Source organism: Schistocerca nitens, chromosome 4 (genome assembly GCF_023898315.1).
Source record: "Schistocerca nitens isolate TAMUIC-IGC-003100 chromosome 4, iqSchNite1.1, whole genome shotgun sequence".
Taxonomy (NCBI): Eukaryota; Metazoa; Arthropoda; class Insecta; order Orthoptera; family Acrididae; genus Schistocerca; species Schistocerca nitens.
In genome coordinates this window covers 885,822,577-885,838,604 of record NC_064617.1, presented here as the reverse complement: position 1 = coordinate 885,838,604, position 16,028 = coordinate 885,822,577, and the positions used below count along the sequence as shown (strand labels likewise).

Genomic DNA, 16,028 nt, shown 5'->3' with positions numbered 1-16,028 from the left:
TGGTGATCCCTTTATCCCTCAGAACATGTCCTACCAATCGATACCTTCTTCTAGTCAAGTTGTGCCACAAACTTTTCTTCTCCCCAATCCTATTCAATACCTCCTCATTAGTTATGTGATCTACCCATCTAATCTTTAGCATTCTTCTGTAGCACCACATTTCGAAAGCCTCTATTCTCTTCTTGTCCAAACTAGTTATCGTCCATGTTTCACTTCCATACATGGCTACACTCCATACAAATACTTTCAGAAATGACTTCCTGACACTTAAATCTATACTCGATGTTAACAAATTTCTCTTCTTCAGAAATGCTTTCCTTGCCATTGCCAGTCTACATTTTAGGGTTAAATGAGGTAAAACAGCACAAATTTAAAACATATTTTTCTTAAAAAGCAAATATCAAGCATTTTGTATAAAATTTTACACAACTAGGATGTTTACAGCTTCTATCATCAGTCATGTAGAAGTACATGACTGAAGATAGAAGTTGTTATGTCCTAGTTGTGTAGCATTTTATACAAAATGCTTGATATTTGCTTTTTAAGAAAAATATGTTTTAAATTTGTGCTGTGAAACTTACAGACGTACAGGATGTATCCAGAAGATTCTTCTGATTTTACAAGAGTGTATCTAGGAGGTTTATAACGTCTATCTTCATTCGTGTAGAAGTACACGACTGAAGATAGAAGCTGTAAACCTCCTAGATACATTCTTGTAAAATCAGAAGAATCTTCTGGATACACCCTGTATGTCTGTAAGTTTCATTTTCACAATTTTACATCTTTTTTTATTGTCTGTATTGTTATAAAATTCCCAATTTTTTTCCATGTGTGGAACAGTTTTATTCCCTTTCAGTAATGTTTTGTGAGCAGATTTTTTCTTGAAATCCAGCACCTAAATTTCTATTTCATTAGGAGGACTACACAATACTTCAGACAAATCTTTGAAAGCTATTAGTATGTGTATTCTCTTGTTACAGGTGTCCAATAGTTCGCTATATGTGTTTTCTGTCGTTCTCAGGTTCTGCCAATGTCACATTCAATTCTAAGTAACTTCTTGTCTCTTCTGCTTCTGCCCCAAAATATTTTTGTGAGAACACTGGACACTAGAACAGAAACGTCCTGAGATGAGATATTGTGAGCTACCCCCACCTGCTGCACTACTGCCGCAGTACCAGAAAGAATCTTAATCCAATATTTATTGTATGCTGAAATAAAAAAATTAATTGGTATATCCCAAATTTACAGTTTCAAGCCACTGTACATAATTTGGTGGCAATGTAACGGAATGTAATGTAGAATCTAATAATAAAAAAAATTAAAAATTCAACTTCATTGAAGTTGTGAAGAATTAATGTAATGTCATATGTGATGAGATATGTTGCAGTGATTCAAGAAAACGTATGCGAATCATTAGTGAAGTGCTTTAAATTCAACTCACACGCTTTCACTTTTGTCTGCTGATACATAGGTCACACTGCCGATACACAGTAGTTATCTGTCCTGGTGATTGTGCCACATTGTCTTTCAGTCCCCAGGCTGGAGAGGGGCCCCTCAGTGTGGGTGCTGAGCCGAGCCCTGTTCCCCCTGAATAAGTAGCTAATGGCTCCTCAAACTAGATCAGAGTTCTCACCACTTTTAAACTTCTACATTGGCAGTTATGGAATTTTGCCTCCGTAAGGTAATTGCTGGCCACCGATTCTGTCTTCCCATATTTTTACAATTTTCTCAAATGAAATCTGCTCCTGATACATTACACATTTTATACAATGTCTGAAAAAAGGTTTAAGGCGTTTCTCTGCATTTATATAGGGTTAAATCTATTATTGTGGAATATGATTATTGTGATATTGTAATATTGTGTTGAGGCCTGCATTGATTCTGTTCCTGACTTTTCCAAGTCAGAAAAATGTACAGCTATCGCCAGGAGTAGAGCCTTAAGACTGTCAAAACCACTGACATGAAACTCTCACATCAGTAGATGAGAACACCAACATCTAGGCTGCAGTATTCTGTTCCACTTTTTCGTGTTCATGTCAATTGAACATTGAGCTCGATCAATACTCGCTGTGTATAGAGTGTCACATAATAATGACATATCCAGCATGTTTGAGTTCTCAAGAGTTAAGTGAGGTGCACTCATTGAGAAATGCATTGAGAAATTCTCCAGCTTCCTGAGATTTGTTCTCATTTCCCATAAATCATGCTATCTGTCTTATATAAACAGCTGCCCAGAGGTGTAAATGGAGCAGCAGCAACAGGTTATTTTCTTCTAAATGGAAATGCAGTAGAGTACTGATTATCCAAATTCCAGTCAACTAAACAACGAATAACCAAAAGCATTTCATTTCAGTTGGCAGCCAAACAGCCAACTTGTATCTGAATCGGCTGGGCTGACTAAAGTATGTTCAAGATAGGTAGAAAGCAGTCAAGGATACGTTCGAATCTGATGTCGACCGTGGCCATCAAGTATTGAGGGATCATGAAATGACTGCCAGAGTCATAGAGGACTGAGACCCTCATGGCTCTTTGGATGGGCCTGGTGACAACAAGCATGTTGCAAAAGGAGTGGCCAGTGAGGCAGCTTTTCAATGCCTTAAGATGGCTATGAAGACTGATGTTGTCTAATTACTGTTCTTAAAACTTCTGAGAGATTTAGCAGGGGCAGGGTGGAGGGTTCCCTGAGTCTCAGGGTCATAAACAAATTTTTCACTTCTTTTCCTAAAGTGTAGGCCTACTTTAACATCCATTCTGTACTTTTCAAATTAGGCTATGTTCTCTGCATTATTTGTAAGACGTGTGATATAAAGTACATTTGTATGTGTTGTGTCTAATTCATTATTTCATCGTTTTACATTTCTGTGTACACTGTTTAATAAATGATTGAGAGTGTCATTTAGTTGCTAATATAGCTTACCAAATTTTGTGTAATCTCTGACTGTTTTAGTTTGATGTAGTTCTTTTTCGTCAAATGTTTGAGAGCAGTAAAAACATTCAACAATGCCTTTTGTCAATTTTTCATAGCAAAACAAAAGGGGTACCAAGTTAACCAGCATTACATCTGGTTTTGCAAGCAAAAAATATTTGATTGCTTGGAAGTAATCAGAGTAATTTAGAAAAAGTTAATTAGTGATTTGAGGGCAATTTGAAACATTTCACAATTATCTGCCGCTAGCTATGTCAATGAAGTACTACAAAGTTCACCTCTTCAAGGCCTAGCTATTTTGTGTATAAAAAGTTACATTAGTGTGATATTTAACTGTCAGTAAAAAAAGTTGAATAAACAACAATTGTCAAATTTTTGTAAAATGATTTGTCTAAAAATAGACAATAAAAACAGATAAAAGAAACATCTGACACACCTTTGAATGACACTTGAAATCATGTACAGCAAATGAGGTGCCGATTGAGAATTTAAAATGAGTATGTTAAACTCAGTGATTTTTAAGAGCACTAGAGGATATCTGTGTGGTGGATTATGTAGACAACACAGTCTCATCTGCTGTACATGATTCTGAGTATCATTCAAAGCCACGCCATTCATTAAAAAAAAGTGAGTGTGTTTGTGTGGGTGCTGTTGCATAGTAATTGGACTGTTTTTCTATTTACATTTTACAGGTGTTTCAATTTAGTGCTTTCAACTTCATCCCCCACACGTCAAATAAGTAACAGTGATGAAAGAATATCAGAATATACTGTCAGCTACGCTTTGTGTGATGGTCAAGATAAACATCTACCAGAGTTATTTGTAGAAAAGAGGGTGATGTTTTGTGAAATTATTTTGAGTTCTGTAAGCAGTAACTTCCACTGAAAAATAGAAACCAACAAAAATTATAATGTTTCCATTTTTGAATGTCAAGAAAAACAGCAGCAAAAAGCTTACATTTTAATTTTAATATGAAAACTAAATTCAGTTAAAAAAAAAAAAGAGAGTGGAATGAGGTTTACCCTGACAACACCTTTCTTAACAAGAGGCTCATACTGCAGTGTAGTTCGAATCTTCACAACAAATAACAAAAGTGTAAATCTGTGCCTGTCTCTCAAACGGTTGCATAAGTAGATATATATTTCCACGTATTTGATTGTTATTTATAACATATGTTCTCTGTTAATTCTGGGACCTCGAGGATAGAGGAACATATTTTCTATGCTGTCACCAGCCTCTACATGGGACATGTCAACAAAGAACTCCTCTGATAAAATTAGATCAGTTTCAACACATATTTTTAAGGAATTCAAAATCCTCATACTTATTGTACAATATATATTCTCCTGCTGTGTTTTATAATGAAAAATTAAATCCCTGTTTTAAACTCAAAACATATGTCACAGTTGTCATATTAGAAGAAAAGCAGATGTCCACTTACAGCTTACAAACTTCAGTATAGTGCAGAAATTCAATGGCTGGAAGGTTTTTTAATGCTCTCCTTCCACAAATTGAATGTGTTGTGGATAATGAGCTCCTTTAATACTTATGCAAGGCTTATGACTTTGCTTGTTTCAAGGATCACCTTACACTCTAAAAGATTTACTGAATCATACTGTATACTATCCCACACTTGCAAATTTACATTCATCCTCAAATCCTTACATGTAATTTTTTATAAAGGAACCTACCTAACATGTGCAAATTTAAGGTTTTAAAAATTGGTTGCCACTATTTACTTAGTTTATGGAATGTTGTATTGTAATAACCACCACAAACTTAAAAAATTGAGTCGTTCCACATCCTGATCTGTTAAAGGCACAGATTTATGAAACACAAAATAAATAAATGTGTAATATATTTTTTTGCTAGACTATCTATCACAGCAGCTGTTATATATGAATTATTTTTTCCCATCTTAAGCATACTGCAAGGATGACCATTGAAATGAACACACAATACAAAGAGCTGAATGGTGAAATCATTGTAAACTTTTCTATGGAGACAACTTTTGTGAAGATTTACAAAGACGAAAAAGAAAATGCAGGTTCCTAAAAACCAAAAGTATAGGAAAGGGTGAAAGAGCAACCAAGTTTTTTCAGATTCGGTGTCTGCTAATGATGAGGGAAAACCCTTTGACCTCAGAACATTAAAATAGAGCAATGAACATCAATAATCACTGATGATTCTTTGTAAATAAAAGTGAAATGTAAGTAGTGTAAAACAGTCTTAAATTACAGCATTTTTAAGATGGAAAAAATAAATAACAGTTTATAAATAAATGTGTGTGCTGTAAATAATACAAGTTCGTGGTGAACATTCAGCATTATTAAAAATCAATAGGTTACAGCTTACATGAAATAACTGAAACCACAAATGAAAAGCAGACCAAATCAATACACAGTTTTATTTGAACTGACCATAATGAACCCTAGTTACAAGGGTTATTAATATTAACATATTTACATTTTAAAAACATATGTATTGTATAAAGGAAAGAAATCAGCCCAGTCTCCTCCTACGAGACAAGAGTTAGTTGTAACTTCTTGCCAGGAGAAGGAGAAGAAACAAAAAAGTATGCAGTAATCTAAAGCAAATTTACTGGAAAAATTTGTGAAACCCTAACATACTCCTCACTCCGAAAATGGGTATCACACACTCGACTTCTCTTCACATTCTCACAGCTACTTATTGAAAATAAACTCTAATCTGCAACTATTTCATCACACCACACTATATCCATAAATAAAGCTTTTTTCAAGCACTGAAATAAAGAACATTTTAAATAACAACTCTGTCTTAACTCCTCTGCATGGTCCCAATTCAAAAATTTGGATACTGAAAATATGCAGTCCACAAATTTATATTTTGTGCTTCAAGTCTGTTCAGACAGTCTCAAACAAATCTGCTAATGTTGCAAAAGTACTTTGTGAAACTGAATGCTCTAATTAGGGGTGAGGGAAACATAAAAGTGATTCTCGCAGACCATTCTGTACAACTAACTTTGTAGTTAGCACTTAACTACATGTTAAGAATACATTAGCTGTGGATTTTGAAAGGGAAAAAAGAAAAAAATAAAGTCAATTTTCCCTGTTCTTTTACAAATGAACAAACACACTGACATAGCCAACACAATGTGAAAAGCTAATCACGGAAGTAAAGGCAAATACACATTCTGAAGATTCACAAAAATAAAAATGAATAATGTGAACTCTTTCATGACCGAATGGTGAGCTTGCATGTGAAAATTCTCTATTACCTATAGTCTCTAAATTTAAAAAAAATAAAAACTGAAAAGATATGAACTATGCCACTAGTTTGTGGGAAATGTATTGTTCACTTCTGTGTGTATACATTGTCACCATCCAGTCTTTGTGACCGTGAGAACTGCATCCCAACATATCATTCCTCAGGAACATTAAACACAGGAAGCCCAGATAACTGTATTGAATCAAAACTAGTTAGTCTGCATCACAAGAATTCTTTCCCCATGTAACTGGACTTTCTTTCACTTTTTATGGGTTGTTATCTACAAATGAATACAACTGCTCTTCTCAACACACATTTTTGGACAGACTGACGACATGGCACACTTTGTAGTATATTAGCATGACAGAATATTTTTGATAGTCGGAAACAAATAAAAATTTGAGACGATTTGGACAAATCCAAAATTAACATACAGGCTGCAATATTGCCCTAAAATTGGTCCACATCATGTGTCTCCATGCAGACCCTACAATCCTTTTCCGGATATGTTCAGACTTTCTGGAATGTGTAACGAATGGTTTGGATTTAATTAGTCATGCAATGGAACTACACAAGCACACTTCAGTGAATGAAGTTGCTGTCAAATTCTTAAAAATATAACACTGAAAATGTAACAATAAAGAGGGTGAGTGTCACTCGAAGATACATTTCATAAAACTTGACAAATAAAAATAGTGGATGTAGTAAACAAAGTAGTATTTTGCAGAAATACTTTATAAATTACATAGCAGGATTTGTAATTTGTCCACAGTCTGTCCCTACTGAAACACATTTTAAATGATAGAATGAAGGAAACTAGGCCTGGGGAAAACAACTTTAATTTTTTTTTTTTACATGGAATGTCACTAAAAACCACAGGAAACATTAAGTATGTATCAAGACACCATCACAACGCAGAGTTAAGTTTCCATCTTGATTAAAAAATTATAATGTGAGCAATGCTCTTGCATTAGGAATGCAACCAGTACATGCCACAGAGCTGTGTGTGTATGTATATACATATATACGTATGTATATATATAAAGTACTGCTGAACTCAAGTCACTCACAGATGGCGACACTTATTTTCTCATAATGGCTTCCAAATGCCGTTTGCTTCAGCACATGGCAGAGCTGAGTGTGAAGAAATTCTGCTGCGCATTTGTGAAGAAACTGTGATTGAGACAGCCGCTGTACTTGGATCACAAAGGCTTTTAGAATGGCAACACGAGAATATAAATAGCATTACACTTGAAAACCATTATCAGTGATCATTTGTTATTTCACTCTCACTTGCAAAACTAACACACAACATATTCAGAAATAAATCTGCATAACCCAACAATTTTTTTAGCTTTCATTGATATACACACTCCAATCAGGGTTACAGATTGGAGTAAGATTTATATATATCTTTATCCGTGACTTGGTCATAAAGAATAAATACTAAATAATATTTCATATTTATGAAATAGTCACATTTATAGAAAAGTGAGCACATTTTAAATGCCATGAGGCTAATTTCTTCTACCGTATTTGCACATACACACTGTACAATAAGCACCAAATTCATTTACAAATAGGAACACACGATATTACAGTTGTTTACAGTATTACAAAACAAACATTTGGATATGTTCAACCTTATGCATACAGATGTGCACACGAGTACTATCGTATGTGGATGCGCGCGCGCACACACACACACACACACACACACACACACACACACACACACACAAGCTTGCACCTTCAACAAATACAAAAAAATTAAAAATAACAAGTAACGCAAAGTGCACACAACTCTTTACATGGGCAGCAGCACTTGTAACACTGCTACTTCTATATCAACATGTTAAGTACACAAAAAGTCTCAATTGCTCCACAATTGTTCTATACACTGATAATCTACTTAACACACATTGTGCAGGAACATGTGAAGCACAAAAACATCTTTACCACCCAAATTTCGCCACCATGATCAAGAAATAACATCCACTGTCACTGCACTTCAGCCTCAACAGCCTGAAAAAAATGTTTAGGCACCTTCTACTGTTGCACCCACTTACTCAGGAATCTTCTGTCAAATCAAATGCACCTACAAATCACAATGGCTTAGGCACCACACATTCCTGCCATCATACAAACATGGGAAATTGGTACAGGCAAGGGGAGAGCATCTGACAAACTGGGAAGCTCTGGGAAAAAGAACAAATTCAAACACTTTCAAACCTCAACCTACAATCTAGTGGCACAGAACAAGAAAATAATTTAACAATTTAGACACCATCCAATATTGCCAAATTACTGTGGTATTTTGTTTTGCAGCTAGCAGACTACAGTACTATCTGCGCAACGATTACGTGGCAAAGTCGAGGCGATCCCACGACAGGTTTGACCCAAGCTCGCCTGTGACTCTGAAGTCCACGTCCTCCGTCCCAAACAGGTCAAATGGGTCCCGCGTATCCGACAGCAGCGGATCGTACCCTGTGCTCCCACACACAGTCGACGGACCCGGGAAAAGTGTGGTGACGGGAGTCGGAACGTGTGGCGGTGACGGGACGTCCGTATCGGCAGGTGCAGGTGGCACTAGACCATCCAACCAGTCCACATCGGTCACGTCCATGTCCACCGGGACGTCTACATCCATGAGCTCGTCGGCAGTTGGGACGGCCGAAGAAATGGACCCGGAATCTGGAGGGTGAGCCACCTCCATCTCAGCATCGGAATCGAGTGCGCCAAAGTCTGTGGGATCGAGGACACTCAGGTCAAGGGCCAGGCCCAGGTCAGCTTCCACACCATCCGAGTCCACGACACCTGAGGGCCTCGCCACTTCCTCCAGCAGGAAATCCAGATCTTCGTCACGGAAGTCTGCCGCATCACCGGACACGTGCGGCAGTGGAGGTGGTGGCGGAGGCGGTGGCGGCGGGGGTGGAGGTGGTGGTGGAGGCGAAGCTGTGTCGATAACAGAAAGGAACTGGGGGGGCTCTGAAGAGGCTCCGGTAGGTCCCGAAGTTGGCGTGGCCGGGTCCTGTGCCGCACTAGGGGGCAGCTCTCCATTCTTGATGAGTATCTCCAACACGTCGTCCACAATCTGGCTCTTCACGTGCCTCTGCTTGGCAGCCTGGTGCTCATCCTGTACCAATACATTCAGAATTCATTTTATCGACAGTCCTCCAAAACATTACAACTATCGCATAAAGTAAAATAAAAGAATAAAACACCACACACACACACACACACACACACACACCTCTGCTCACCTGATGAAGCTGCCAATATTTTTATCAAAATTTGATATCATTGAATTTCAACAGACAGTGTAGTAAATCAGGTGGGGACACAAAACATTCACTTTTTATGTTAATCAATCAGAGAGAGAGAGAGAGAGAGAGAGAGAGAGAGAGAGAGAATGTATGTGTGTGCACATGAGGTGCACAGCAAATTTGTGGAATGCCTAGAGTAATTTCAACAAAACGTGGTACAGGTATGACTTATTGTGTGGAAAAAGTACTGCTGGAGATAAGGTAAGACACTACCTTGCACACTTTGGGGTGAGGTTTGCATGTGAAAGTAAAAATAATAAGAAGTGGACTAAATTATGTTGGAATTAATTTTTTTCCGGGTCAGTAGCATGACTGGTAGCAGTCCTGATGACATGTAACCTCTAGGGGTGGAGGTGACAGTAACACGGAGTTACTTGTAATTAATGGAGTCACTTGCAAAGCATGATTTCTCCTGCCTGGCACAAGACTAGGAGTAGTAAGTATCCGCGGTGACGGCAGGTAACTGGCTCGTCGTTCCAACTTAGCCGTGGCCATAAACTAACAGGTAGCACAGCAACATGTGGAGCTGGTGCTGTCTAGAATCTTGAACTCATTAGACTACACAGTAAATAAAGTGTTGGAAATAAGTGAGGCACATAGTGATTCACATACAATGGAAATATTAAACAATAAGTTAGTACGAGCAGGTAAAATGGCTTAGAGCCACACTCAGCTGCAGTCAACTCACACACATTAAGATAACTCATTACATAGCAGCATAATTAAACAAAATACTGGTATAATTTTTTTGCTGGGAATGGAAAAATGTTTCTTTTTGAGGTATCATGATCCATCTGGCTACTATTAATTTCTATATGAACAGTGAAATGTCTGCCATTAAGGCTTCACAAAGTCCGCCATCTTTGGCACTCCTGGCGTGTCTTCTTCATCAACACAAACTGAGTATAGGAAGGCAACAGCATACTATCTCCATCAGGACTGTGCCTAGTACAGCAATGTGGTGTTCGAAACAATCTTCAGATTGATGACTGCTTTACTTTTTTACTATGTGAGGAGAATGCACATCATTTATTTCTCCACAAAGAAGCTGAGTTCTTTCCTACAGCACTCAAGGCAATGCTACAAATGGGAAGCTACGAGGTCAAAGGGCAGACGTGTGATCTTCAGCTTTCCTGGTGAATCAACTGTCTGTATTGTTCTCAGATGTCCAGCTAGATGCAAACATTTACATATTCAAATATGTTGATCACAAATTTGTATGTGGCCACAGCTAAGTGAAAGGCTTTAGGAGTTTTTCCAACATCTGAAATCTCTGTGCCTTCAGTATCAGATTCGCTACCAATGTGTAAGAGAGTGGTGAACTCTAGTTTTTGGACATCCTAGTCAAGTGCACAGCAGACTAGACCGTGGAACACTGTGTGTGCAGAAAAGCCACACTGATTTGTTTCTCCACAGCTCCAGTTGCCGTTATCCTTCACAAAATGAGGGTGTGCTATGTACAAGGTATGACTGAAATATATAACATTCTTTATTTTTACTTCTTCACAAGTTTTACATTATCCCCTTCAAAATATTCCTCTCTACTACATTTACACTGCTCCTTGTAAATTTTGCACTGCTCAAAGCTGTGTTTGAAGTTCTCTTCCGATAGCATGCTCATCATCTCAGTTGCTTTTTCTTTCAAAATTTCAGTTGTCTCATGTCTTGTTCTTTCCCGTGAAGATTTTGTTGCTGGGAACGGAAAAATGTTTCTTTTTGAGGTATCATGGTTCATCTGGCTACTATTAATTTCTATATGAACTGTGAAATGTCTGCCATTAAGGCTTCACAAAGTCCGCCATCTTTGGCACTCCTGGCGTGTCTTATTCATCAACACAAACTGTGAAATGTCTGCCATTAAGGCTTCACAAAGTTCGCCATCTTTGGCAGTCCCGGCGTGTCTTCTTCATCAACACAAAGCACCGTCCTCGTCACAGTGGAATTCCCAGCCACGCAGCTGGACCATGTGCTGGGGCTACCCCTCTCATCTGGCTAATGATTGCCACCACGTGTTTGTTGCCGGGTCCCGGCTTTGACGAGCGTCCTGTGCGGCCGCCCCAATTCCGAACATATAATATTTCCGTGGTGCCACAACTTGCACGTTACCTCACAATGAAATGTGACTCCTTTACACTTTAGACTACAATCAGAATGAAGCAAGCTGGCATTTTTGGTCAAAACACTTACACCAGAATCTAAGTTTTGGGGCGACTGATGTGGCAGGTATCAGCTGCAAGTATGCAATGTCATAAAAATACCTCCACGGTAGTCGAGGAAGGGCAGCGGAGCAATGCAGCAAAGATGCTCATTCTATGGGTATCACCTGAAGATGACGGAAGGCCTACTATCTGAATACGAGAGGGAATCGGAAAGTGACACACAATAATCCCCCCCTGCTATTGCAGCTGGAATGTTGAAATTTCACAGTGATATTGTTTGAAGTTTGTGCAATAAAATAGAGGGTATTTTGTTTTCAAGTGCAGCTCTTAGCTACAGAAGCCTGAACTTCGATACATACATGGCATACATGTCACTGTCATCAACTCGTGAAGAGCAGCGAAGTATAGTTAGATATTTCTGGGCCAAAGGGCATAAACCAAGTGAAATTCACAGGGGCACACGTGGCGTGTATGGGGATAACTGTATGGACCCTAGCAATGTCTCCCAGTGGTGTGCATTTTTCCTAGAGGGCCACGAGCACAGCTGATAGTGATTGGAAACTGTGAACAAAAGCCATTGCCTTCAGCAACCTCTTTTGAGGCCTCTTGAGGAAGCCTTCCTAGCCCCCAAAACATTAAGCACCTTGTCTAGTTCAGGCGCATTGATGATATCTTTGTGATCTGGACTTGGGGCCAAGATACCCTAGTTAAACCCAATAATCATCAACAGTACCTGCATTTTGACAGCTGCCATCCCTTCTACACCAAAAAATCCCTCCAATACAGTCTGGCCACCCGTATTTCCTGTGCCATATCCTCCCACACCCATAACCCTCCAAACACCCCCAAGAATCACCACCAAGGAAGGAGCGCCCCTCTTGTCACCCAGTATCACCACGAACAGGAACAATTTAACCACACCCTTCACCGAGGCTTTATCTATCACCCCGGACTAGAACAACTAAACCATACCATTCACCAAGGCTTTATCATTCATCGTGCCCTGAATTGATGGACATCCTACCCATGATTCCTACAACCACTCCTAAAGTTATGTTCTGTCACTCACCCAACCTACACAACATCCTGGTGTGCTCCTATTCCACTCCCAATCCCAATCCCTTGCCACAGGTGTCATCCCTGTGCAAGACCTGTAGAAGCCATCCAACCAGCACTACAGTTATTTCAGGTTTATCCTATCCCATCAGTGGCAGGGCCACCTGTGAAAGCAGCCAATCACTGCACTGCTTTTTATGTCCACCAGAATTAATGGCCATCACCAAACAGTGACAAAGAACAAAGTTGACCACAAAGGCAGCATAACGCCAAGCACAATATGGTTGATTTCAATGGCTGATTCATAACCTCGACCATCCAGATCATTACTTTCAGCATCAGCTTTTCTGAATTAAACAGATGGGACTTATCCTTGCAACACATCCTTTGCTCCCATAACCCTCCTGGCCTCAATCTCCATTACCCCATCCCCATACCCTCCACACACAAGTTTCCCTTTTCTCTGTCTCACCATCCCCTCCCAATTCACTTCTCCACATCAGCTTCACCGTGCGCCACTACCCACCAGCTCCGACACCCGTGCGTCCCGTGCCTGGCCCGTGTGCCTGCCGTCCCTCTGAGCTGTTAGTTACCCACTCCCTGCCTTCTGCACCTCCCTCCCTTTACCCACCCTCTCCAGCACAACCCCCACAATACCCTAGTTCACCTGCATGGCAGCAGTGCTGGGACTCCCAAAATCTAGCAAGTTTTCTTTCTTTTCTTTTGTGTGTGTACCTGTTGCTGACTGAAGACTTGTGCCTTTTAGTGAATGGGTTCCCTTTACTCTTAACGTATTTATATTCAGCTAGAACTTTCCTACTACAGGATGTGGCACAGGGACTTCCTTATTTTTAAAAAATCATAAATCAGAAAGTATTAGATGCATAATTTTAATTATTTTTTCTTTCCAAAGAGTAACATCTAAAGTTTTGTTCCATGAAGTTATGAAAATGATATCTTGAATGTGGCCTCCGTTCTGCTCAATGCATTTGGAGAGTCGAAATCTAAAGTTTCAGTCCACTTTTTCCAAGACGTCTCTGTCGATGTCTGCAATAGCAACACGAATATTGTTCTGTAGCTCAGCCAGGGTCTGTGGACGATTGGCATACACCAAAGATTTGAAACAGCCACGTAAGAAAAAGTCCACGGTGCTAAATCCGGCGAGCATGCTGGCCGCTGGAGATCGCCCCTCAAAGAGGTGAGATGATCGGAGAAGAGTTCGCGCAACACGGTCATCGATGTTCGTGCCGTGTGTGCTGTGGCGCCATCTTGTTGGAACCAGACATCATCCACATACATTTCTTCGAGTTCTGGAAGTAGGAACTATTCAATCATCTGAACATAATGCTCAAAAGTGACCGTCACTGCCTTATCGCTCTCTTCAAAACACCGTGGGCCAATATTGCCATCTTTAGATAGTGCACACCAAATAGTCACAGGTTCTGTATGCAGGGGCTGCTCATGATGTTCTCAGGGGTTCCTGCCACTCCAGTACTGTGTATTCTGTTTATTCATGCAGCCAGACAAATGAAAAAGTGCCTCATTGCTGAAGAACACTAAGGTGTCACGAGGCAGCTCGTCGATCAAGGCTTCACACGCATTTTTTCGTGAAACAAAATCACGTGCATGAAGTGTGTGCACCAATGGCAGTTTATGCAGATGAAATTTCAACTAATCATGAAGAATTTGTCTCACTGTGTGTTCAGAAACTGCAAGGGTAGCTGCACGTTTGCGTGCAGATCGCTTGGGGGAATTCAAAATCGACATCCATCCGTACCCTCTCGATGTTTTCAGGCAGTCTGGTGGCTCTTGAAGGTCCTGGTTTCTTTTCCTGCGCACTTCCAGTATCCATAAAGGTGTCTACCCACATAACAATTGATTTCCTATCAGGAACACGACCTGCAGGCGCAATGTTAAACTGTTTCCCGAAACGGTGAGTTCTGATGACGGAATGTCCATTCGAAAAGTAGGCCGCAATGGTGAACGTGCACTCCTCTCTTGTCGATTGCACGATCGTTACTAAACTAACCTTAAAAGAAAATGTTAAGTCTCACACTTTTCATTGAACAGAAACCCATGCAGCAATGAGTAACGGCCGCTGTGTGCCGTGTGTTTCAAATAATGAAGTTCCCGCACTGCACTCTGTATAAAAGTTATATTTTGTAATCTAAAAGATCTGCAGCTTGCTGTCTAATTACTAAGTCCAATGAATGCAGTCCAAGTATTGCTAATAATGTGACAGATGGTGTACTCCCAAATGCTACAGGACAAAACTCTTGTGAGCTAACACCTGCAGCACAGCACTGCAGTTAGCTTGCTAGCTGGCATGCTGTGGGAGGACAGTTTGAATTCATCTGCCAGAAATTATTTGTTATTTAGTATTTACCATTTCTGAAAGTTTCTTAAAATATCTTATGTTTGTAATGTTGGTATATTCTTGAATAGTTGATGTTTGTATAAATATCAGCATTCTGGAATAACCTGTGTTTGTATAACAAACAGCTGCAGTGTATGTCCAGGAGGTCAGGTCTGTTCTGGCTTTACACTGATGTCATAACAAATATCCTTTCAGTTCTAAGACCTGTACTTCACTGACGATCCTGCCTTTGGATCTGGACTCGGTTGTGGTTGTTACATCTGACTGACATAAATGCTGGGTGTCCCAGGTTTAAGTCTGTGGTCGTATGGACACAAGCCATAATTCAACACCAAAGCAAGTAAACCTCCAACTTTTCCCATTACTGAAAATGCATCTGTGCCCCTCCTAGTGAAAGGAGCCAGTTGGCCAGCCAGGGTGTGCAGCAACATGGGACTGTTTTCTGCTGAAGCAGTTGTGTACCATTGAGTTACTGCAGAGGAGCCTCAGGAAGACCTGGATAGAATTTATATTTGGCTCAATGACTGGCAGCTAAGTTTGAATGCGGATAAATGTAAGTTGATGTAATAGAAACATTCCTCTAATGAGCAAATACAGTATTAACGGTATGGTGCTCAATTAAATATCTAGGTGTAAAGTATGAAAACGACTGTAATAGAAACATTCATCTAATGAGCAAATACAGTATTAACAGTATGGTGCTCAATTAAATATCTAGGTGTAAAGTATCAAAACGACAGGAACTGGGACGGGCACATAAGGCCAGTTGTAGGAATGGAAAATGGCTAACTATAGTTTATTGGGAGTATTCTGGAAAAATGTAGTGTTTCTATAGAGAAGACCAGGTACAGAATGTTGTGCAGACCTGACCAGGTTGGATTAAAGTGGAACACACTGAAGCAGTTCAGAGGCATGCTGCTAGATTCGTTACAAGT

General features: G+C 39.7%; 1 protein-coding gene across 2 annotated transcripts in view; it reads right to left on the bottom strand.

Annotated features, from left to right (window-relative positions):
• Positions 1–5,316: 5,316 nt before the first annotated feature.
• LOC126253412 (myocardin-related transcription factor A-like) overlaps positions 5,317–16,028 on the bottom strand; it is a 108,189-nt gene continuing 97,477 nt past the window's right edge. For both annotated transcript variants that reach the window (XM_049954722.1, XM_049954723.1), the window contains one exon: positions 5,317–9,311. In XM_049954722.1, the coding sequence (XP_049810679.1) occupies positions 8,535–9,311 (777 nt within the window). In that variant the 3' untranslated portion in view covers positions 5,317–8,534. The remainder of the gene's footprint in view (positions 9,312–16,028) is intronic.